Source organism: Chionomys nivalis, chromosome 18 (genome assembly GCF_950005125.1).
Source record: "Chionomys nivalis chromosome 18, mChiNiv1.1, whole genome shotgun sequence".
NCBI classification, from domain to species: domain Eukaryota; kingdom Metazoa; phylum Chordata; class Mammalia; order Rodentia; family Cricetidae; genus Chionomys; species Chionomys nivalis.
This window is the reverse complement of record NC_080103.1, coordinates 17,916,426-17,941,815: the sequence shown is the minus strand read 5'-3', so window position 1 is coordinate 17,941,815 and position 25,390 is coordinate 17,916,426. Positions and strand designations below refer to the sequence as shown.

The 25,390-nt window shown below is 50.1% G+C and overlaps 1 protein-coding gene across 7 annotated transcripts in view; it reads right to left on the bottom strand.

Moving 5' to 3' along the window:
- The window catches only part of Syt6 (synaptotagmin 6), a 62,944-nt gene extending 38,173 nt beyond the window's left edge, over positions 1 to 24,771 (bottom strand). For 4 of the 7 annotated variants that reach the window (XR_009058597.1, XR_009058598.1, XM_057793328.1 and 1 more), the window contains exons 1-3: positions 23,462 to 23,710; positions 11,764 to 12,029; positions 9,692 to 10,250 (exon numbers count right to left, since the gene is read on the bottom strand). Coding sequence is in view for 5 of the 7 variants with exons in the window: in XM_057793328.1 (XP_057649311.1) it covers positions 9,692 to 10,250; positions 11,764 to 12,020 (816 nt within the window). In the remaining 2 variants the exon portion in view is untranslated. Of the gene's footprint in view, positions 1 to 9,691; positions 10,251 to 11,763; positions 12,113 to 22,605; positions 22,733 to 23,461; positions 23,711 to 24,698 lie in introns of those variants that run through there. The other 3 variants (XM_057793329.1, XM_057793332.1, XM_057793330.1) reach the window with 3 other exon arrangements.
- Positions 24,772 to 25,390: the final 619 nt, after the last annotated feature.

Below are 25,390 nucleotides of genomic sequence, written 5' to 3'. Positions count from 1 at the left end.
TATTGCAAAAAGACAAGCTTAGAAATAGAGCACCCGTGGCCAGTAGCGCGGTTATTGAGTAACTATGCTTAAGGTCAGGTCACAGCCCTGTCTGCATCAATTAGCTTTGTACCACATAAGAAACCTTTTAACCTCAGGTACTCAGGAAAGGCTGCTGGTCCCAAGTGGCTAGGTAAAGCATGTGGAACAGTTGGTGCACAGCCATTACCTCTGTAGAAGGAAAAGTTCACAGACATGGGACATGGGCTCACCTTCTGCACCCATCATCGGGATCCTAGTGAAGACGAAGAATGGGATGCAGTCCTTGTCAACGACTCCCTCTCTTTCCCTTTCTGGGCCTTTGGTAGATTGTCACTAGACCTTTGCTTGAGGAATCTTGGTCCCTCAGGCAGTCTCAGAGAAGACAAAGCCTGTGAGGTATATACTATTCCCAGTATGGAAGGTCTCCCTGGCCAGGGTGGAAAGAATCCAATGAGGGTGGACACCTCCTCCCACTAGCCGGAGGGAGAAGATGCTCTGAGAGGATGCTGGGAGAGATCAGGGCATCCGGTGACTAATGAGGATAAGGGGGCTAAGTCAGAAGGAGGAGCGGTGAGCACCCAGCAGAGGCAACCAGACAGCCAGCAGCTCCCACTGGGCTGCGAGTAAGCAAGGGAGTCCTGCAGCCCCTGGTGGCTGTGTGGTTTCCAACGCAGGCAACTGTCAGGGAGGTTGCAGTTTGTGCTCATAGGAGAATTCCCAAGATGCAGGGCAGGGCAGGCCTAACCAGCCTTGTGAATTATTCAGGATGTTCTAGGTGTGGGATTTGCCCTAGGGAGCTGTCTTCGCAGCTCATGCAAGGCCACTCTGTTTCTTTTGTACCTTCTGGAGCTCTAGCAGGCCTATGAGTTGCCCCGAAGGACTCCTCTAGCAAGCTCTCCTTCAGTCCTGCATGTAAGCATACAGACACTTGGGGGTTTAAGGCTAAATTCTATGGACACCAAGGCCTCGCTGAAGCGTCCTGAAGAATTAATTTCCTTGGCCTGAGAGGTGCTGAAAGACTTGGGGAAGCTCATTCTTAGACTTGCCTACACCAATGCTTTTCCCACAGACAGAGTGGCCTTGTGGGTACACTGCAAAACCAACCTTCCTGGGCCTTCATGTCTCACGTCAAAAGCCATCCCCTTTAGGAAGCTCTCCTACGATGGCATACCCTGTCTTGTCTCCCATGAATGACCTTCCCCAGTCAGGCTCCACCAAGATGGTCTTTGTCCTGGCTTGTGGTGACCTTGATGCTGGGAATCATGGTCAAGTATCAGTCTGCCTTTCTCTCCATTACCCAGAGCAAATGATGCATTAGAGACTTGCTCCTCTCCTGGTAGGACGTCTTGTTTCCCAAGTCACTGTACCTTTCCAGCCTTGCTCCCATGGCATTGCTGCTAGCTTCCTAGCCCCTTGGCCGCTGTCTCTTCATGGTTCCCAAATCACTGACCCAGGCCCAGCTTGGGTCCTCTTCCCTATCCTTACTGGGACCTCCAGCAGTCTCAAGACTTTAGTTCCTAGTACACGCTGCCTCCTCTATTTATTTCTTCATCCCCAGAACTCTAGATTCTATATCCAGCTTCCTCCTGACATCTCCACACAGATGTCAAAAGCTGTCTCAACTACAGCGTGTCTAAGCCTGAGGTCTGATCACCCTTCCTATCCTAGGATTTCTCCACTCCGTGAATGGCGAGGTCCATCCTGGATTGTTCAGGTTGGGAACCTCAGTTCTTCTCTTTCCCCTACATTTTAGGCTCTAACACCCGATCTGCCAGCAGATAGTATTGCTTCTCCTTTCAAAACATGTCCAGATGCCAGACATGATAGCACATGCTTGTAATCCCAACACCCGGGAGGCAGAGATAGGAGGATCGCCCACAAGTTCAAGGCCAGCCTATGTTACACAACGAGTTTCAGGTCACTCATGGCTCCAGAATATGAGCCTATCTCAAAGAGCAAAACCAACCAAATAAATAGCAATAAAACTGTCCAGAAATTAGCCACATCTTCCATCGCTACCCTGACCCCATGCCTGTGGTGTTTCTCAAAGCTCTGTTCTTGTTCCTAGATCTCCTCCCTCCCCACCCATCCGTCCAGCTTCAGCCATCTTTCTCCCCGTTCCTTTACATTTAAGTCACTGAGCTCCTTTGGTCACATTTTGCTTCTCCTGCAACTTCTGTTTGAGTGCAACATCTGAGAGCAGGGGCTGTGCTTGTCCCTTTAATGTCCGGGTGTTGTAGGACCCAGGTCTGCTTCAGGAGGGAGCATAAAGACCTGATGCTTCTCTCTTAGAACTCCAGTCAGGTCACACCTGGAAACCCGGGATCCAAGACAGGCATTCTGAAGGAGAGTGTGAACCTCTGGCCAGCCTGCCCTTGGGAGGCTTTGTCTCATCAGTCAATGGTAAGAATCTCGCTTGGCACTTGAGAAAGCTTTTGTGGGTACTCTTGGGTCTCTCTTGACTTCAGAAAGTGGGCATGTGAAGAGGATGCAAGTGGAACACTTTCATTCCTGGAGGCCAGCCTTCCCTTGGCGTGCTGAGCCAGCAAGGACCTGTGTGTCCCCAAGACTACAGAAGGGCCCTCTTGCCTCTTCCATCAGACTGTGAGGCCAGATGTAAGGAAAGGTCTGGAGCTGAAGGCGTCTTATTCCCAGCCTGTTCCTGCTACCAGGAAACCACACTGCAAGGGGTTATGTCACAGTGCAAAGGAATCAAAATATATGTAGAGATGTTCTCTCTAGATCTTTCTTCCAAGCCAAAGAAGTCAGAGAAACAGACTCCCCTACTTCTGACCACCTTATCTATCTCGTCCTGGTACAGGTCTTCACTGCCATCAAAGCAGCCCCAAATTTCCTTTTCTAGACCAGCCTTGAGTGACTGTCCCCCCTTTCTCTACTGTCTGCAGCAGGACACAGCTTGCACAGCTGTGCTGTCAAGGACTGTGAATGAGTCTCTGGCCATGCGAGTGCTCCGTGTATGGGTGTGTGGAATCACACTAGGCATGCTTGTCTGTTCCTTCGCGATTGCACACTTGGAGGTTAGCGTCTTTGCAATCTTTCCTGTAGTGGCCAACAAGCACTCAGTGAAGCAGCTGACTATCACACGGTTAGTACTCAGAAAATGTTTAAGTGAGAGGGGAAGGACTACCAAAGCAGTGTCTCCGGGAAGCCAGTGTCACTGGAGGAAAGGGAAGGGAATGCACATGCACAGAAACTGTCTCTCCAAGAATCTGATTCGGAGACAAATGAAGCAGTCTAACCAAACCGCAGGGAAACAACCAACAAAACACCCAAATCCCTTGACGAGGCCCACAGTTTCAGCATCTAGTTTCTGCACCGAGCAGTGATCTAAACACACTGAAGACCTAGATCCAAATCTTGGTTTTACAGTTTTATCTCTGGGCGAAATTAGCCGGCTCACTTAACATTGCACCTTCATTTCTGTATTCACATGTAGAGGACAATCACTGGCTTATGGTGAGGATGAGCGCACCTCAGGAGATCGGGGAGTGTAAAAGCGGCTTTTCCCCAGGAGTGAAGGATCTGCAACGAGCTAAGTGGGAGGGAGCCAAGCAAGGGCAGTGGAAGCCTGAGCATGTTGGAAGAAGGAGGAAGAAAGCCTGGTGCTGTGGTGGGAACCATGGCTATTCCCCGGAGGCTCTGAGGGAGGACGATAGGAAAAATTAAGGGAGAAGAAGGAATGCCTGAACGAGGACCCATGTCTGTTACCACAGGTTCTAGGCTTCTAGGTGTACACAGCTCTATTTCCATGAAAGCAAGAAAGCCAGGGCTCTTTCTATGGGAGATACTGAGAAGGTAGGAAAAAAATGTCTCAGAACTTTGGCAAACTTTCCTGAACTGCACAGAGGTCTTCACTTTCTTAAGGTCACACATAGCATATGGTTAAGCCAAGAAATACAAAGATACAATACTCCTTGCTTATCTGTGGTTTCCCTTTCTGTGGTTTCAGTTACTCACAGTCAACCACAAACCTGAAATATTAAATGGGAAATTCCAGAAATAAACAATTTGTATTTTAAACTTAATGCCTTTCTAAGTAGCCCAACAAAACACTACGCCATCCGTCTCTGCCCTGCTAATCCCTTTGTCTAGTGTACCCGCACTGCATACATCACCCACCTATAAGTCCCTTGGTAATTGTCTTGGTTATGGACTAGACCAAGGTAGTACAATGGTGCTTGGGTCTAAGCAACCCTAATCTTACTTAATAATGGCCTAATATACAAATTAGCAATACTATTTTACTGTGTTTTATTGTTCTGTTTTATAATTATTGCTATCAATCTGTTACTGTGCATATTTATAAATGCTACTTTATCATAATGTATAGAGAGATTGGTACTAGGCACGTCCATAGAGGAGCCTTTGAATATGTTCATCTTTTGCCGGGTGGTGGTGGCGCACGCCTTTAATCCCAGCACTCGGGAAGCAGAGGCAGGCGGATCTCTGTGAGTTCGAAGCCAGCCTGGAGCTAGTTCCAGGACCGGAACCAAAAAAGCTATGGAGAAACCCTGTCTCGAAAATAAAAAATAAATAAATAAAAATGAATATGTTCATCTTGGATAAGCGTGTGGGGTGTGTATGCCCTTACAGGGTCTAACTACCAGCCAGACAGGTGACCCGCACTGAAGTGGACAATAAGGCCTGGGAATGGGAGAAAAGTGGCTCACAGGCTGAGCCAGCAGGAAAGGTACAGAAGAACAAAGTTCAAGCTCTGGGCCAGTGCTGCCCTAGGTAGGTCAGGAATAACGCTACCATTGCAGAACAGAAAAGACAAACTGCTCCAGTCTGTTGATGGTGAGTCGCAGTCTAAATACGCCCAAGGTCTCAGAGTGTGTAATCACAGAAGCTAGAAAGCAACACGAGTTTGTTTGGCCCCAGGAGGAAGGAAGCTCTTGGTGCATGGCCCCACTCCTTACTGTGCTAGAGGCTCTTCCGCCAGCTAAAGCATCCTTTCCCCACCCTGCACTGTGCAGGCTCCCTGGAATTATCATGTTTTCCCCACAAACAATCAATCCTCTCTCTCTCTCTCTCTCTCTCTCTCTCTCTCTCTCTCTCTCACACACACACACACACACACACACACACCTGGTAGAGACCCGGGAAAGCAGAAAGATATCCAAGTCAGTCGGTACCACCAAACACAACACACTGATGGCTCCGATTATAGCAGGGACAGTGACTGACAGAGACAGCTGCATGTGCTGGGCTCTGAGGCCTCTGTAACAATAACTACAAAACTACAGAGATGTTAGCAAACTCAGTGACAGTGGCTCTATTATAATGACAAATCTAGAGCTTTATATAGAAATAATGAGACAGGAGTAGGAGAGGGGAGGAAGGAAGAGTGGATGAGTTTAGTCAATCGGAGCTCTGGTTGGACAGACAGAGGCAACCCCCTAGGATTGCCGTGATGCCTGGGAGACTGGCAGGGGCCTTCTTCACGCCAGTAGGAGTGAGGGCTGCAGCGATGAGAGCCATGCCTCTGGCTGGAACGGATGCCATAAACTCCCTTGCTTTCTTTCCCAAGGCTAGGCTTGGAAATCACTGGGAGATTCGAGGGCTCCAAGTGCCCTAGAATATCCTGTCTGCCTGCCTCTCACCCTCCCACAAGCCAGTGCTGCGTATAGCTCAGAGGCTAGGCTCCCCTGGGACTTCAGTTTGCAATCAGTATAGCCAGACTACTCAGATGTTAACTTCCCTCTCACTGCCTTAAGTTTGGTATAGGCAATCATAAGGCTTTGCTACTTCAAACCAACTTGAGCACTGGGCCAGTGGGCCAGGCTGGCTCCACATGTTAGTGCTGAATGTGATTCCCAGAGTGCTCGAGGAGTTACTGGGACAACATCCGTGTCAGGGCATGCCACACAGCATCCTTCTAATCCTCTATGCTAATAGTGCCTCTTTCCACTCACCTGTGGGTTGCTGGCTCTCTGTTTCAGTCCAGACTGCCTTGCTAGTCAGTTTCTCGCCCTCACCAGAACAAGCTGTGTACCCCAATTCTGAGCAGGTGCACAGGGTGTCCCTTCCCAAGTTTGGTTGTACCTCCTCTAAAAAGATGACTGGAACTCCTCTAGGGAACCTTCCCAGGTTCACCTACAACACCAGTAGAAAGTCAACTGTGGACACAGCTGTTCCTGAATCCTTCACTGGGAAACTTTCCAATACAGAATATGATGGGAGACGTACCTTGGGGACACAGAGATACATGGGAGGGGCGGCTGCTGTGACATCGGAGGATTGCATTGTGGAGGGCTCCAGGGAAGGGTTGGAAGATGAACTGGTCTATCAGAGAGGTGGTGGGCAGACCTGTGTTACAGTCTGTGGCTGTTAGTTCTCGTCAGCGTGATACAGACTAAAGTCACGCGGGAAGAGAAAACCTCAGTGAAGGATTTGTCTCCATCATTTTGGCCTGGAGGTGTATCTGTGGGGCATTTTTTTGACTAATGGTGGATATGGAAGGGCCCAGCCCACTGTGGGTGGTGCCACCACTGGGCAGGTGGTCCTGGGTTGTATAACTGAGCAAACCATGAGAAGCAAGCCAGTAAACAGCATTCCTCCATGGCTTCTACCTCAGTTCCTGCCTCCAGATTCCTGCCTTGACTTCTCTTAACCATGAACTGTAAACTGTAGGCTGAAATAAACCCTTTTCTCCCCAAGTAGCTTTCAGCCAGTATTTTATCACAGCAACAGAAAGCAAAGTAAGGCAGAGTCCTTGTAAACCAAGACAGGACTGTTGGGCATTTGAGGGACCAGCCAGGCTGGAGCAGGAAAACTGGCATTCCAAGCTCGAGTCTGAAGTACCTTTCTGAGAATTAAAAATCAGAGGGGAGAAACAAGACCTGGTGTTGGCTGCACTCACACACACCCCCGCCCCCGCCCGCTGCACGGGCTACTGCATTTCACATACTCTGGGCATTCAGTCATTCCCTGTGACTGTGACTTGGGTCTCCCTGGTCCCCAAATAATTATATTTTCACAGCCAACATCACAACACAGGTAAAAATCACCAGCCTGTTTGCAACAGCTCTGTTCCCCTTGTTTGCGTTCTTGTCTGTGGGGTTTGAGTCATTTCTCCAGGCCCATGCTGACCGGTGAGGCTTTGGACTGTAGGATTCTCACTCGAAGAGGAAGCCCAGCTCAGACAGACTGCAGGCAAGCCCAAGTGGGAGTGTGGTACCCAGCTCTGCAGAGCCGGACATGCCTGGGCTGGCCTCCTTCTGCTCCTTAGCTAGAATACACCCACTGTTTTGGGCCTGGTGGGCTATTCGCACCCATCCTTACCCGTCGAGGTCAATTCCTCTCATTTAAGATCTTCCCCCCTGTCTTTCACTCTCATGGATTTGGAGATCGTGATGGGTAGACAGTAGTTTCTGGCCTGCAGCTGCTGAGCACAAATCACTGTCTCTTTGGTTAGATATTAAGTTCCTGTGAGTTCAAAAGGGTTGCCTTTTATCCCAGACCCAAACTCACCCGGGTCCCTCATAGTCCTCTCAGGATAAGGAGATGGAGGAAGACTCTTCCCACACTGACGAAGGGGGATCTGCCTTCTTCTGAACCTGGGCAGGGGAAGTGGCAATGGGACTAGGGAGGGGACAGCTACATTCCAGGAAGTGCAATGTTACATACAGGCAAGGAGTGTGCTTGCACACAGAGCTCCTGTTCCTGGATGAGGCCTGCTCTTCTGTACCAGACAGGAAGGCGGGGCGCTGTTCAGGGACAGAGGAGGCTCCTAGGAGGGCAGGGTAGACCATAGCTCCTGACCAGCAGAGCTCCCCACCCAGGACCACAGCCTCACTGTGAGAACGGAGCTGCCCTCCACCCACGCAGCCACCATGAGGAAAACCCGCTGTAGGTGAGCAAGGAGAAGGGATGCACCAGACGTGAACTTCAGAGAGATCGATGTTGCAGAGCTCCCGGGTCCACCCTGGTGTACGGAGGCTGTTTTGCCGTCCCCCACCCCAGCCCTAGCTTGTTGCTAGTCGGGCTGGCTGTTCACGCTGTTCCTGGGGATGGCATTTCAGGACAGCAAAGCTTGGGACAGCACTGGGACATCTCTGTGTCCAACAACAAGACTGGAGTGCCCCAGAGTTTCTTCCTGAGACGAACATACCAACTTTCTGAGCATATCATACTCTTCACCAATCAGGGTGGGGCTGCTTTCCCCAGAACCTCTCCTCACAAATCCCACAGGACGATGTTAAGTACAGACTGTGCCAGGGTACGGTTTGTATGTATCTGGTCACCTCTGCTAAGGTATATGATTCAAGAAACATCCAGGGAGACACTCCAGCAACCAACGCTCCAGGTCTTAGAGTTTGGCTAAGTGCCCCTGCAGACCTTCACCCACATGGGCGGGTGCAGAGGGTACAGCCTAGTGACATCTCCAGGGTGTCTTAAACAACCTCAGCATGGCATGCTGTCTGAGGCTCTGGGTAGGCCCCGCTAGGTCCTATATTAAGCTTAGCCTCCATTCTCTTAAAAACCCTGCTCTTGCAGAGGACCTGAGACTAGTTCCCAGCACCCATGCTGGGCAGCTCACAACCACCTTTAACTCCAGCTCCACAGGATCTGATGCCCTCTTCAAGCCTCTGCAGGAATTGCACGAACATGCACATCCTACCCTCCCTTTCGAACATGCACACACACAATTTGACTTCCAAATCTAAAAAGAAAGAAAGAAAGAAAGAAAGAAAGAAAGAAAGAAAGAAAGAAAGAAAGAAAGAAAGAAAGAAAATTAAACCTTGACGCTTTGAAACTTTACTGGCCAATTTCAAGTGATCATGGACAGGCCAGGAATCAGACCATGTGTGTGAACTCGGTCAGTCTTTCAGGCTAGCCTCCAGTATCTCCCAGACTAAGGAGAGGCCATGTCTAAGATGAGGGACTGTGTTATGAGCTGCAGCTTTCTTTCTGGACATAGCAGGGTTGCTTTGCTCCTGCCTCTTTGACATTGAGAATTGCCACGTGTCTTGTTTTGGCTAATGGAATATGAATGGAAGTGACGTATGTCACTTTTGCTTGGAAGCATTAAGGAAAACTGCATGGTTTGCCACAGCCTCTTCATCCTAATGTCTAACCGTGGGAGCACACATTGACACAGGGCCTCTTGGGCCCCTTGGTAACAAGGTCCAGTAGAACCCACAGGCAAGCTGTGAAGCATAGGGAACACAGACAAGAAACAAACTTTACTTGTCTTAAGCCACAAATTCCCAGGGTTGTTTGTTATTGCAGCACGACATGGCTCATGCTGATTGGCACAACCTGGTTTGATCACTGATTCCAAGCTTCTAAAATAATATCAGTGATTACTAGGCCCTACTGACTAGCTTGGTATGGACTTACCTTCAATTTAAAAGACTATAAATTAAAAAAATATGATTTTTTATAGATAACAAACTTAAAGTTTAGCAAACAGAGAGAAAAAAACACCCATACCATAGAATCAAAATCAAAAGACACAAATTCCCTTCCTTCCTTATCCCATCTAGGCAGAGTTCAAGGACTTCCTCACAATGAACTGGGCCACTGGGATGTTCCCATAGTTTCCTATGTATCTTTAGAGGAACAGAGATCTGGAGACATGACCCACCCAACTCAGAACTGCCAGTGCCCGGGCAGCCAAGAGGACAAACAGGGCTGTACTCACACTAGTGGCGTACTGGATGTCCTTCCAAATGGAGGTCTCCCGGGACAGGTCAGAGGCCTCAAAGAGATTGTCCAGGATGACCTCCCCGATCATGTCATGGCGGGAGAAGCGGTCAAAGTCAAAGACACTGAGATGCAGCTTGCGGTCAGCCAGTTCCTCATAGGGCACTGGGAAGTGGAAGTTCTCATCAAAGGTGGGGTTCAGGGTCTTGCGGTGCACCCGCGTCTGCAGCTTGCACTTGCGGTCAGGCAGGAGGTAGATCTTGACATAAGGGTCAGAACTTCCACAGAAGTCCTTGGCGGGGAGGTCAAAGGCCTTCAGGATACGCACAATCAGGGTCTCACTCTCGTAGTCGTAACGGAGGCTGAAGTTGATCTTCCCACAGCTCTTGGCGGCCTCGGACTTGGCATCCTCCCCATCCACTGACTTCTGCTTATAGAGCTCGGGCTTGATGCGGCCAATGCTGGTGGGCTGCTCGGCCGCTGGCGGCAGCTCATTGCCGTAGTCTACGCTGGAGACATGCATCTGCCGTGGCAGGTGGCGCTTGAAGGACGTGTGCCTGGTAGAAGACAGGAGGGGAAAAAAAGTGTGTCAGGGCTTGGGAAGGAGTGGGATAAAGATAGACCCAACCCTGGTGGCTCATCTTCCCACTCGTGGGCCCCCCTTCCTTCCCTCTCATTGACCCCACTTTTTCTCTTCATACACTTAGTGCACGGAGTTGGAAGCATTGTATGTCTTAATATATGTAAAGTAGTTGGAATGGGGCCTGCTGGACAGCAAGTTCAATAAATGTTAGCCATTGTTTTAATCACCGTTCCTGCTTTTCTGACATCTGCTTTCTAGGTTTCTTTCCTGGTAGGCATGACTATTTTCTCCATTAGAGCATGAACCTCTGTAAGAGGAGGGCTATCATTCCCACTGCCTGCATCTTCATCATCATCATCATCACATCATCATCATCACTGCTGTCACCATCATGATCATTTCTTTAGGATTTAGCCTCCAGCAGAAAGTCAATTAGTTAAAGGCACAGGCTTTGGAGATAGGCTACGTAGGTTCATTTTAGTCCAGCTACTTTGGGAGGTTAGCAAATTCTCTGCACTATAAAAATAAAGATAATAAAAGTAACAACTGCATAGAATTGAGGGTAAAGTAGATGCATACAAAGTGCTTCAAACAGGGCCACGTGTGCGGTTAGTAACGTGTTAGCTCTTAGCATTATCACACGGATTCTTTCCCTTGTTCCTTCCAACAACCTTAGCAGAGTCATTTGCCCTACTCTATAGTTTAGAAAGGGAGGCTTGAAAGGAGCTATATGCCCAAGGCCATACGGCAGACTCAGCCTGTGGGACCTTAGCATCTTTGTGCCTGGCCTCCCATCTGAAGACCACATCTCTTTCCCTTTGATTGGTGTCTCTGAGCCTGAAGGAACGTTTCAGGGATCCAGGAATCTACAAGACTCTCAGATTTTGAGGAAACACAGTGCCCATCCACATCTTTTAGAGATGCTTCTGGATTTACTTAGAGTAAGCAGGCAGCCATCATGTCTGCTATCGGCAGGCTTTTGAACTAGATGATGCCAGGTTATGCAACGGCTGTCATGTAGGGAACTCAAGGGGGTTTTACAGAAATCCTTAGCCTTAAAGAGCCTGGACTCTCTTGCTTTACCTCCAACACATGACAGGCTGTAGCTACTAGGCTTCACTGACCTAGCCTTTGGTGCGTCATGAACGTTCAAGTCTCTGGAACTTTGCCTATACTCTTCCCCTATCTGAAGTCCTTCCTCTCCTCACATCTCTCAAGCCAGCCTCTAGGCTAGTCTTCTGTGTCCGCACATTCGCAGCCACTTGCTAGCATGTTCACAGTATCTCACCTTGGAGGTGACCCTTTCACCACACCTGTCCTGATGCCACCTCCCCTCTAGATTGAAGTGTGGCTCACATCATCTGACCCATCCTCAAAGGACACATGCTATAATTTCTGGACCATGATTCTCAGAGGCTGAAAGCTCTTCGACGCGCTGTTCTGGAAAGTACACAAGGGGGTTAAGAAGCGAGGGGGACACACTTCACCTGGTAGAAGATGCTGGTTCTGTGGTCTGTCGCTGCAGCCTCGTGTGACGCATGATATGCTCTTTGACCGACATCTGCACCTCAGCTGGGATATCTGGGGACGTGTGGCTAATCTTCACAGCCGCTTCCAGGAAGCCCAGGGCACTGGGGTCCTTCAGCTTATCTGCCATGTTGCCTCTGGAGCTGGGACTCTGGAGGGTCTCTGAAGCAGGGTTAGCAGAAGAAGGGCTGGAGGCCTCCTTGTTCCTCCTGGGCATCCAGCACAGCTTCCAAAAGAGAAAGAGAAAAACTGCCACCAGGGCCACGCCACACACAATAACTACCACGGCGAGGAGGCTGACAGAGGGGCCTGCCCTCAGCATGAGGCAGGCAGGGAAGGACAGAGACATACAGAGGTGAGGATAAGCAGGTGAGGCATTGGAAGAAGGCACACACAGCAGGGACAAAGACGGAAGAAGAGAGAAGAACGGTCGTGAGCAAAGCCACCAAGTCACAGGAAGAGGAGATGGTTTGGGGGTTGACCACTGATGGTCCATTTTGTCAACTCTCTGCAGCCTGCTGTTCACCAGTCTGATTGCTTCAGCATCGCCCTGCCCCCACCTTTTACTAGCTTGGGGAGCACTGGCTGCTTGCCCTACTGCTCCTGGCTTGTGCCCAAGAAGGGGACAGTGATTGAAATGGGAATCTAACCAAATGTGCAAATTCCTGAAGCGTTTGTATTTGTACACTGTTTGAATTTCTATTAGAGCGGTTACTGTGGCCAGACTTACAAGTGTCTTGCTTTTCTTTTTAACTCATTTTATTTTGGTACCGGGGATGAAACCCAGAGTCTTGCCCTTGCTATGCAAGTAACCTCCCACTGAACTTTATTTCCAGTCCCCAACGGTAAGTTTGGCACACAACCCATACACAGTCTATGAGGTAGGGGGTAGATACTGGCTACCTCATGCTCCCTTCTTTGTCCAGGCTCTAGCCTTGTTCGATCCTGGAACAAAGCAGGAATTCAATAAACACCCAGCTCTCTCAGGGAGAGGAGCCCAGCTCCATTTCCCAGAGGGCAGGTGTGTTAGTGTCTGTTTTCTTAGAGCTTTCTACAAGCTGTAAGCTGACTGGGTACTTGTATTAAGTTTGAATCTGGTCACCAGGGTCTATACAGGCCAAAGCTAAGTACAAAATACAAATGAGTCCCATCACTGTCTTTTTCCATTCTGTGGTCCTTTGGAAGCTTTGCTGTAAACCTAGTATTTGTGAACAGCGTGACCGGGCTGGACGCAGGCACACAACCTTAACCTGTCCTATCCAGATCCAGGGGTGCCCATCATCTCACTAGAGCGATGCAGAGTGCCCCCTCATGTGCAGAGCGGATACCAGACTCCTACCCCACTCAGAAGGCTCTGAGCCAGGGGTATGCCTGGCAGCGCTGTCACGTGACGCCTGTGGATGAGCCAGCAGAGGAATTCGGTTTGGCTAACGTTGCGAGTGAGAAGCTACGAAATTCCGTAACTGCCATCACCCCAGATGTCTGACTTTCTTCCGGAAGAGGCCAATGACTTGCTAACCGGCCCTGGGCAGACTGGTGACATCCTCTGCACAGTTGTGTCCCATCAGCTCCACCCTCTGCTCTCTCTCAGCTGGCTCGCCCCTGCAGATCTGGAGGTTGGAACCTCTGGACCGGCGTTAACTTCCTTACAAATCTCAGGACTTACGGCATGTAATTAGTCAACAAGTACCAAGGCAAGGCTGCCTTTTCAAAGATGGCAGCAGTGGTCCAGAGGAGGAGCTCATAAGAGGCCGCAGGCTAGTCAGACCCAGAACTAGGGCCAAGGCTCAGGTGTTCCCTATCCTATTTACTATGACTTGTTTGTCCCAGATTAAACCCTAGACTCCTATGGGTTCCGATATAGTGTGTTTCCATTCATGAACCGGCATTTAAGCAGGCATACGTGAATGAGTAACAATTCTTTCTCTTTCAAGTTCAACTAGGCCAGATTGCCAGACTCTGAGCTAGGCTTGGCAAAATGCCTAGGCCCCTCCAGGTATGTTTATTGTATCCAGTACTTAAGGAAAGCCACCCTACATCGTGAAGACGTAGGAACTTTAGCCATGTTCTTGAGAAGCCACCACTGCCTTCCAGCTCCCTGTCCAGTCCTTGCCAGGATCAGTCACCAGGCACCTCCATGAAATGGGTGAAGAGGAGATTATCTGCAAGTCTCTTTCCGCCACCTCTGCCCCCACTCAGCCCAGTAGCTCTAGCCCGTCCCCTAGAGCAGCGGTTTTCAAGCAGTAGGTCATGACCCCTTTTGGGGCCAAGTGACCCTTTCACAGGGTCACCTAAGACCCTAAGAAAACACAGATGTTTGCACTACAATTCACAACAGGAGCAAAATTGCAGTTATGAAGTGGCAACAAAAAATAATTTCACAGTTGGGGGTCACCACAACACGAGGAACTATTTTAAAGGAACTGTATTAAAGGGTCACAGCACTAGGAAGGCTGAGAACCACTGCTCTGGAGGCTACCAAGTCTCCAATGAGGCGTACATGTTCCCCAAGAGAAAAAAATCCAAGATATTATAATATTTAGTATGTCATATAAGTAGTCAAAAAGTCATATATGGGTTGATAGTAATAAGCATTTTATTATTGGATTTAGTCAATTTATTCAAGATCATTATGCTCAACATTAAAGTGTTTTTTTTTATATCCAATCATGTGATTCTCTAATGAAACAGGTAAAATTATTGTCCTCCCTTTACATCTGCTACCACCCAGAGGATTCATAGCTTTCCGGGTCACACAGTCAGTAAGGTGGGCCTAGTCTCCAGCCTCGCCCACGGGACTCATCAATGTCACTTTGGTAGAGCGTGTATATCACTTGGAGACAAATACACATGCATTGGAAGTACTTACTCAAATGTTTTCCTGTTGCACATTTTTGATCTAACTGGCTTGGAGGCTGCTCTTCCGAGCCCTTACCCTTCTGGGAGCATCTGGAAAGCTCCTGTAGATATGTACGCCTTATCCTAAGTGTCTGGACACCACTGGACCCTCCACATCGGCTCTTTGTTACAGCTGCTCTGGGCCCATTTTCTGCAGTGAGTCACTTTAAAACAAAAGGTATTTCTAGGGCCGTGCTTTCCTTTGATCGTACATTTTACTTGCTCTGGTAATAATTAGAATTTTAATGAGAAGGGAGGAGGTGAGGGGGGAATCCAGAGAGTACAGAGTGCACTTAAATATTCAGCTTGACAAAAAAAAAAAAAAAAAAAAAAAGACCCTGAATTCATAAATGAAAGAAAGATGGGGGGGCAGGGTACCAAGGGATTCTTTTCCTCCCCTTCCTGTAGTTGCTATTTCAATTGTTCCTCCATGTGACCCCCAGCTGCTGTTCCCTTGGCTCTATGCTTAAGAGAAAACAGAGGGTATGGATTATTGGGAATCAGACCCTAGCACTCAATACTGATTATGAAAGAACAGGAGGGCCACCCCATGCCTGGAGAATCTTCTCCCAGGACTAGAAGAGCCTGGGCATTGGTATCTCACAAACAGGCATCTCAAGGAGAACTAGGAGGTTTTGGACACTGAAAGAGTTCATCCATACAGGAGGCATAAGGTGGAGAGAGAGAGAGAGACAGACAGACAGACAGACAGACAGACAGACAGAGACAGAGACAGAGCAGGCCAGGTGGTGGTGGTGGCACATGCCTTTGATCCCAGTCCTTGGGAAGGCAGAGAAAGGTGATCTCTGAGATCAAGGCCAGCCTGGTCTACATAGTGAGTTCTTGAACAGCCAGGAATACACCGGGAAACTTTGTCTCAAAAAACAAAAAATCAATAAATGAGAGACAGGAAGGAAAGAAGATGTTGTGGGATATTTGTACCGTGTGTGAAGGTGTATTGCTGTGATTGATATAACAAAAAGCCAAATGACCAATAGCTAGGCAGGAGGTATAGATGGGACTCTGGGCAGAGAGAGGAAAGAGGAGGAGGAATCCAGGCAAGTGAGAGACATGAGGAGACACAGAGGAACCAGGATGGCTGGTACGTGACAGAACGTAGATTAATAGAAATGGGTCTATCCGAGTTAGAAGAGCTAGTTAAAAATAAGCCAAGGCCAAGCTTTCATAATTAATAATGTCTCCATGTTATTATTTGTGAACTGGTAGCCAAAAGAAAAATCCAATGAAAGAAAGAAAGAAAGAAAGAAAGAAAGAAAGAAAGAAAGAAAAGATGGAGGGAAGGAGGGAGGAAGGGAGGGAGGGAAGGAGGGAGGGAGGGGAGAAAGATCAGATTTAGACAAGAAAAGTTGGTAATTGTAGAGGATTTAAAATAACTCTGAGTGGTCTTGAACTCAGTCAGCCTTCATCCCCTAGTGTGTTAATCAGCTCGCTGCCATTATAATAAATGACTGAGACAACCAACTTATGCCGAGAAAAGGTCCATTGTGGCTCACAGTTCTAGAGACCTTAGTCTATGATCCCTCGGTCCCATTGCGTGGCCCATGGTAGCACATCACAGTGGATGGCTGCGGTGAAACAAAATCTCGTCCATCATGACAGAGAAGCAAGAGAGAGAAAGAGAAGGGGGAAGGGGCTGGGGTCCTGATATCCCTGTAGGGCCTGCCACAAGATTTCCCACTAGACCTCATCTCTGGAGGGTTCCACCCCCTCCCATCAGGCCAACTTTAGGAAACAAGCTTGTAACACATGTTGAGCCTTTGGGTAGACACTAGAAATCCAAGCTATGGCACCTGCTTCCAGCCATCTGAGACTATCTACCACTTCTGGGAGAGAAAAAAAATGGATAGATCTATTTATGTTTTGGAGATATAATCTCAAGGACATTGTCTGGAATAAAGGCATGTGGCTTTAATCCTAGCTGGGGACCTGGACTTCACAAGGTACTCAGAAAATGGCAGGTATCTCAAGAGGTGTGTGTGTGTGTGTGATCTCAGGAAGGTGTGTGTGTGTGTGTGTGAGAGAGAGAGAGATCTCAGGAGGGTGTGTATGTGTATGTGATCTCAGGAGGGTATGTGTGTGTGTGTGTGTGATCTCAGGAGGGTGTGTGTGTGTATATGATCTCAGGAGGGTGTGCATGTGTGTGTGTGTGTGCACGTGATCTCAGGAAGGTATGTGTGTGTGTGTGTGTGTGTGTGTGTGTGTGTGTGAGAGAGAGAGAGAGAAAGAGAGAGATCGATCTCAGGAGGGTGTGTATGTGTATGTGATCTCAGGAGGGTATGTGTGATTTCAGGAGGGTGTGTGTGTGTGATCTCAGGAAGGTGTGTGTGTGTGTGTGTGTGAGAGAGAGAGAGAGAGAGAGAGAGAGAGAGAGAGAGAGAGAGAGAGAGAGAGAGATATCTCAGGAGGGTGTGTGTGTGATCTCAGGAGGGTGTGTGTGTGTTCTCAGGAGGGTATGTATGTGTGTGTGTGATCTCAGGAGGGTGTGTGTGTGATCTCAGGAAGGTGTGTGTGTGATCTCAGGAGGGTGTGTATGTGTGTGTGTATGATCTCAGGAGGGTATGTGTGTGTGTGTGATCTCAGGAGGGTGTGTGTGTGATCTCAGGAAGGTGTGTGTGTGTGATCTCAGGAGGGTATGTATGTGTGTGTGTGAGAGAGATCTCAGGAAGGTGTGTGTGTGTGTGTGTGTGTGTGTGTGTGTGATCTCAGGAGGGTATGTATGTGTGTGTGTGATCTCAGGAGGGTGTGTGTGTGTGTGTATGATCTCAGGAGGGTATGTATGTGTGTATGTGTGTGATCTCAGGAAGGTGTGTGTGTGTGATCTCAGGAGGGTGTGTGTGTGTGGGTGTGTGTATGATCTCAGGAGGGTATGTATGTATGTATGTGTGTGATCTCAGGAGGGTGTGTTTGTGTGTGTGTGTGTGTGTGTGTGTGTGAGAGAGAGAGAGAGAGAGAGAGAGAGAGAGAGAGAGAGAGATCTCAGGAGGGGAGGGGGCACCAGTACAGATGATTGAAAAGAGCCAGCCATCCACATTGCTTCCTGATGGTTCTTCCTACCTCGCTGGATCATTATGGAAATCAAATAAGCACAGCCCTAATATGTAGAGAATGTCTCCCAGACAGAAGCTGCCAGGACTTGGTTTTCTTTTCTGGTTAAGGATAATTGTTTGCTATGTAGGGTCAGGCCTCTGGAGAGAAACAGAGACCCTAGATCAGAGGGCAAAGTGTGGCAAAGTGGCCTCAGGCCCTCTTCCCTCCTGGGAAATTAAGATCCTCTCGAGGGTCTTAGTTAGGGTAGAGTCTGCTTGGTCACCGTAAGTGAGGCTATCTGGTAGGGTGTTGGCTCATGGCCTCCTTCCTCATCCAGAGATGTTAAGTTATTAATTAGCATCCCAGGGCCTGCTTATCTTCCCTGGTGACCCTTCATTCTCTAAAGACAGACCAGGTGCCCCCTCTTCTTCCCTGCATCCGTAGTCTTAGGATTCATCAGCAACTCTTATCGCTTGCTATTGTTCCCGTTTCTCTAATGTGTTCCTGTGTCAGGAAAATCCATTTGCAACCATCACGGGCATTCTTGCTAACAGATTGTAATTGAAAAGACAAACTAAAGGGAGAAGAATAACAAAGAAAGAACCAGGTCTCAGCTCACCCTAGTACCAGAGAAAGCCTGGCCCAGGGCTGGAGTTGCTGCTGGCCCCTCAGAAATGCAGGTGTCCAGCTGAGCTTTTCTTCACATCCTTATGCAAACATAGGTAAACCCCAGCTCAGAAACTAAGGAAGAAGGGATACAGAGGTCCAATAACATGGAGGGAACAGCACTTAGTCCAGGGAGGGAAGAGACTCCAGGCAGAACCATTCATATTAATATTAATGATAGTATTTGCTGTTCATTTCTATGCAGCAAGCACTGTGCTTTTCGTATCATCTCATTTAATCTTTACAGCCTCCTGAAGAAATTCATATTCACTTCTCACAGATAAACAAAGTACAGATGTGATAACTAAGTCCCTTGCTCAAGGTTTGCAGTGTGTTAAGCAGAAGAGCAGGGGTTTGAACGTGAGGCTTTCAGATACCAAAGTCCAGGCTCTTGAACCAGGCATCTCTGGGGACTGGAGGTGGGGCTGAAGCACTGCAGACCCAGGTCTGCACAGCACAGCCAGGGAGGCTCTTACTAGAATCTGGAGAGGGGGAGGGTGTTCTCCACACTTTGGTCTGGTATTTGAAACCAGGACAGACCCCTGCAATCTCAGATTGTCACTAGCCTCTACTCTGATTTGTCTTCTTCTCTCAGAAGTGCATGTCCTCAAGCTACCCATGAACTACCAGACAAATAGCCGGTGGCTTCTGAAAAGTCTCATCCAGTGATATTCCTGAGGAATACTCATGAGTGTGTGTGTGTGTGTGTTGAGAAAATTGTAGCTAGTCTTTACTGAGGCTAACAGACACGGTCCATTAATAATAAGCCCTGCCGTGGCTTGTAAATTTATTAGGAAAAGTGGGTGTAATTAAATTCAGAGTCAGGGGGAGGGGGAAGCAGAGGGCCATTGCTTCCTTTTCTTCTTTAGAGAGCCAGGCTGAGCTACCGATGGGGATAATTAGCAGAGTCCAAACAGAGAAGGAATTAATGCTCCTGAAAAAGCTGTGATGAGGAGAGACAATGCTGGGCTAATTACGGCCGCACCAAGCTTTATGACTGGGCGCCTGCTCCCACCATCACTAGAGGATTCAAGATAAACTGGAGGCTAATGTAAAATGCTATAACGAAAAGAGCTTTGGTGCTAAATCAGCTATTATTATTATTGTTCTCCTTATCATTATTATTATTATTACAGATGATCCTGTACCTTTCACCCATGGTACCCCTAAATGGGGAATTGAAGTTGGCATGGTGGAGGGGAGGAACAGTCAACCAATCTCTCTCTTCTGTTCTCCACCCGAATTTATAGCTGCAGCCATTGAGAGGAGAGAGCTGTGTGGAGAAGAAGGAGTTCCGTGCCCGAGACAGAGATGAGGGATAAGGTGTCATTTCAACCTGCAGTATCTGGGCTGGGTGCTCAGCTGCCTCACTTCTGACCATACTTCCTAAGAGGTTCAGTATTAGAGGTTCCTCTTACAACCTGCAGGGGTGATAGTGAGCCCAATTGGGTAAACCCAACTCAAGACAACCCTAAAGAAGCCTGGCTTGACCCTGAGCCCCAAAGTCAGTCCTAATCATCCACAGCCTCATACCTCACCCCCAGCTCAGTGGGCCAAGAAGACAAAGGAATGTTTGAGCAGTAAGAAGAGAAAGCACAGCTTTTGCACAGAGCTTGAAGGAATGAGACCCACTAGAACTACCAGCCCCACTCAGTCCTGTCAATCAGAGGGAGAACAAAACTTCGGGAGATATCTAGAACTCAAGGACTGTTAGATGTTGGACTTTCAACACTTGATATGCATTCTAAGTGTGGTGATGCTGTATCAGGAGGCTGGTACAGGAGGATTGTCACGAGTTCAAGGCCAGCCTGAGTTACGTAGCTGGATCCTGTCTCAAAACGTCAAGAGAGAAAAAAACACGAAGGCATGAAACATACTAGGATTGGAAAAGCATCCCACCAGTTGGTCAGGGTGGTGTGCTTCTTTCATAAACATACAATATAGTATTCCTTTTCTGCGTCTGGGAGCCAGGGAGGGTCTGGTTCTTCCGATGAGGAAATGGGACTCTGTTTTAGAGAAATGTGCATTTCATTTGCCAGCACACACAGGAAAAACAAAACATTCTCTGGGCTGCAAAAGCCAACTTCAAAGCCAGGTGGCTATATCACAGAGCATCTCTAGAGTCATCAGCAAAGCTAACAAACATCACATTCATTCAGGGCCATAGGTAGGCTGGGAACAACCGCTCCTGGCTGCCAGCCTGCTGCACCAGGCAGCTTGGGTCAGCTTTCAGGTTCCTGCATATTCTGGAACACTCTTAGATTTCTGCTGCACACGTTGCTCCCTGCACCTTGAACTATGTATAAAGTTCATTCACCTCCACAAGGAAAAGGACTGGAGGGAAGGCATGTTGGTGACCATTTGAGTGTGTGGGGCAGGTAAGGAGTACATTCAGAAAGAAAGAAGTCCTTTTATCCTTAGGGTTTTTAGAGAAAGTGGGGAATTTGCTTTGAATTGAGACGGTTCAGTATAGATCTTTCCAAGTCAGGGTCTGATTCATCCAGATGTCTGATGCAATTCCTTGCCCAGACCCTGGTCTATGGGAAATTCTGTGCCAATGGCAGTGGACTCTGAGTCTCAACTAGTGAAGCTAAGGATATTACCGGGAATATTAGGAGTGAGAGACTTTACAGCTGGCAGAAGGCAAGGGAGAAAAAGATAAAACGGAAAAGGGAGCTGAGCATATTCTGCCTGTTTACCTTTTTTTTTTCTCATAAAACTGCAGATGAAAAGACCCAGCATTGCTCTGGTCCGAGGATTGGATCCTAGATGGAGTCTCTGGGGTGCAGGCAGGGTGCGGAAGGAGGCACCCTGGCCTGAACACCACATCTCCATAGACCTAAATCCCCAAGGTCCTGGAGCCAGCTGAACCACTTTCTTGGGGTGTGATCCAGCACCCTCTCTACGTGCATCTCTTGCCCTACCGCGACCCCAGGATTTCTTGGGGTCTCGTGACAGACACCGGAACCAAGTTAACTCCCCAGGGCCAGGGCAGTTCATACAACTCAAACTCACCTTAGGGCAGGGTACTGATTCATCTGGTACCCCGTCTCTCACCCTGGCTTCACTCACCTCAGCTTGGCCATTCAGAATAAGGGAATCTTTCGGGAGTCAGAATACCACCGTCCCCGACCCCCCCAACACGACACACAACAACCTCCCCCCGCCCCCCTCCAGCATTTTTTCAGTGGACAGGTAGCAGCGCAGGACTCTGTAGATGTGTCCTGGCCCTCCATACTCTGAGGTATCAAGCCCTGAGGGAAGACTCCACTGCAGATGGAGCATTTGAGGAAAAGATGGGAAGGAGCGAAAGGAAAGGAGGGAGGGAGGAAGTGAGTGCTGAGGAAATTTCTGTCGTGGAAGTATATGGAGCTGGGGGGTGTAAAGGAGATGACACCAGAGAAGGAGTGTCTAATAACAGTCTGATCTGTTCTGAGAATACCAAAGAGGGAGCGCTAACTTTAATTACTGTCCTACTCGCAAAACTTCTTTAAGTCTAAGCTCGGTCTGTTCTGCTGCAGTCATCTACTCATTGATTAAATAGTACCAGAAATGGCCAGAAAGAGAGCAGCGGCCCTAATAACTCACAAGATGTGAGGTGGGCTCTATCATACAAGGCTGGATACAGCCTCCTAAAGGATACAGACAACCTTCCCTGGCCTGTCTACAAAAGCTATATCCCTAACCCGTAACCTACCTCTATCTTTGACCTTTAACCTCAAATGGAAACAGGGCTCTGGGATCTGAGGTCACTGGGGAGCTGACTGGTCCTGCACCTGCTCCTAGAACCTCTCCTCTGGTTCCTGGCCACTTGTCCCTGGGGAGAAGAGTCGGGACCATACTCCTGCCTCTAGCATTCCCCTCCGATCTTTCCTGCGTCAGCCTTATGGAACCAGGAAGCGACTCCCACTTAAGCCTAGGCCGAGAGCCACTAGGTTCCGAGCTCGGGTCTTGGTCGGGGACAAGGTTTAGTGAGTCTGCGGAGCTCCAAGGAACCCCAGTGCCTCGGTCTCTGCAGGATCTCCCAACCCCCACACCGCATTCACCCCGGGCCTCGCGCTGCCCCGGGCCCTTCCCTCCGAGGGGACACGACCCATACTCGTCTGTCCTGGACCCTCCTAATTGCGAGACAAAGGATCCCGCTGCAGCGGGCGAGCTTGGCGGCAAAGACTGGTGCAGCAGGTACATACCCGGGCCGGTCGGCTGCCACGCCGCGGACACTCCCGCGGCTCCCGCCGCCAGGGCGCGACACGCCACCCCTGCTGTCGCGACTCCCGCGAGACGTCGCGGCTGCACGCGGGACCCTCCCCGTGGGGCTCGGGCTCAAGACTCACCGGCTCCGGTGAGCTCGATTTGGCTCAGGCTGCCGCCTAGACTCGGCGGCCACCGGGGCTGCGTCCGGCGCAGGGTCCCGCACCGCCTGGGCAGGAGGTTCCCGCCTGGCAAAGTCGGCGAGAGGCACCGGCTCAGTTGCGCACCCGCCCAGAGTCCGAGTGAGTCAGAGAGAGACCGAGGGAGCGAGTTATAGGGGTGCCGGGGAGGGGGGTACGCCACGACACCCTCCCCACCCCGCCCCCCCCCCCCCCGGCGAGACGCAGACAGCCACTCGCTGCTGAGAGACCTGGACACAAAGACCGCGTGCCAGCTGCAGACGCAAGTTTTTCCCAAGCCCAGGGGCTCAACCCGCCTTCACCCAGTCACTGAAGGGCCCTGGACCCTTGAACCCCCGGGACACTTAGGCTACTCTGCAGCCAGGATGTCTCCTCCACCGCACTGGCCGATCGCCCCTGGGGTGAGCCTAAAGATACAAGGGAAACTGAGGCCCCGAGGGTGCCGCATCTAGGAGCTCTCGTATTAGTTACCCGAGGAGAGACAGGGGTTCCCCTTCGGATCTCTTCCTGCGGGCAGTGAGCCAGGGGACTGGTCCAGGCTGGGACCCCAAGCTAGATTTCTGAGGTTTCTGGGGCTCTTTGACCGGTGCCTTAGGGAGGGGAGGCCAATAGGCTGAAAATCCAGGAATGGAGGAGACTCTGGGTCTCCGGGTACCTGAGTCGGCCGCGCTCGGACTCTGCTCCGGGGGCTGCAGCTCAAAGCTCCGACAAGTCTCCACGTCCAGTCCGAGAGGGGGCGGCCGGGCTCGGCACAGAGAGGCCAGGACCGCGAGCGCCGCCTGGCACCGAGGCCCTCCGGCCCCCCAAACCCCACTCATGCCCCGTACGCTCAGGCCCGCGGAGCTGCGGCTCGAAACCCCCGCCACGGCCAGACCGGGGCGGGGCAAGGCGGCCCCAAGAAGACCCTTCCCGCAGCGGCCCCCTGCGGCTCGGCTCTGCTTTTATCACTTCCCCGCAGGGTCCCCGCCCCTCACGTGGCATCCCGCAGCAGCTGGCAAGTCTGGCGCCTCTCGGCCGCCCCCTCCACACGCAGGGACCTGCCTGAGTCCGGGAAGGTTCCAACCCCGCGCTGTCCCGCACGGTGCAGGATTCAAGGCTAGCTGAGAAATCATTGAGTATGTGACCTTGCGCCTTTCTGGGACTCAGTTTTCCTTTTCTTAAAAGAGATGTTATAATTACTGGTGCTTCATGAGCTCCCTGAGAATCTAGGTAGTACTGCCACACGCCACACAAGTGGGCATCGTAATAACACAACATACTGTACGGTGGAAGGACACTGCCAAGGTTGCTGGCAGGAGAAGTTAGCCAAACTTGCCGGGTCTCAGCTTCGGAGTTAGAAGACCCCAGGACTGCGGAGCGAGGGGAACTGTAAAGACTTTCAGAGCCCCACAATCTTGTGGTCCGAAGCACCCGCACGTTGCTATGGCGACGGAGGCAGCGGCCGTCTCTCTCCATGGCAACGAGAGGAGAAAGTTTCTGGCGAATAGGAATGGGGAGCATTTCAGGAAGGGGTTCGGTTCCCACCAGACCCACCTCCACGCATTGGACCAAACCCACCAGAAATCATACAATTTTCTATTTAGCATACATAACAAGGGCCAGAAAGACGGAAAACTAAATAGAAGGCTAAATTGTAAAAAGAGCTCCCCTCAGGAACCGTGAAGTGAGACTCAGAAGCAGGGTGGCTGGGATGCTTCACCCAACCCTGGAAATCCAGGAGCCATGGCTAACTGCCAGGGTTCCGAGACCCATAAGATTCCTGTGCTCACCTATCATCAATGTGTTACCTTCCTGAGGGGGGCGGGGGGGACTTTGGCCAGAGTTCCCGCATCTACCGGGCTGGTGTGTGCTGGAGAGAGTGGTCGGGGAGGAGGGTCTTTTCTCCGACTTACCACGCTAATTGGAAGTGGCTTGGGCTGTGACTCAGGTTCCGGGGGGAGGAGATTCGGAGCGCCGACTCCAGGCGATCCCCATCGAGCACCATCTGCACCAGCCTCATCAGCCGGCCCCTACAGTTGCAAAGCCCCAGACAGCCAGGGTTGGGTGCAGCAAGAGTAAGGCCCGAGGCTCTGTCCGTGGTGCTGAAGGTTTGGTTGCTACAACCAGCACGTGCAGACAGTTTTAGGGAATAGTGGGGAGGGGCGATTAATTAGAGCCTGTTCGCAGCTTCCACCTGGGTCCCGGGCCATAGAGAGGTGTAGGATTTCTGGCGGGAGGGACTGAGGAGGCTTGATCTATGGGCCTTCTGCAATCCGGACCACCTTCAGCGGGTGGTGCTGGGTTACTGTTTCAACACCAGGTTAGCTTCTGCCTCTCCACTTGCCTTCCACTCACCTAAGGGAGCCAAGACTCCCCGTCATCCTCCTCCCTCCACCGACAATACAAACCTCAGCCCCCAGGAGAGATCGAAGATCCGAGGCCCCAGGCTATGTGCTCAGTAGCAGCTTCCCAAGCGGGGGTTTTGTGTTTATGTAAAACACAAATGTAGAGTTGCTCACTGCCAGTGTTTACGGCAACTCTCACTCCGCGGCGGTTTCTCCCTCCCCCCCCTCTCGAGTTCCTGAGGACGTTTCGCAGAACAAAG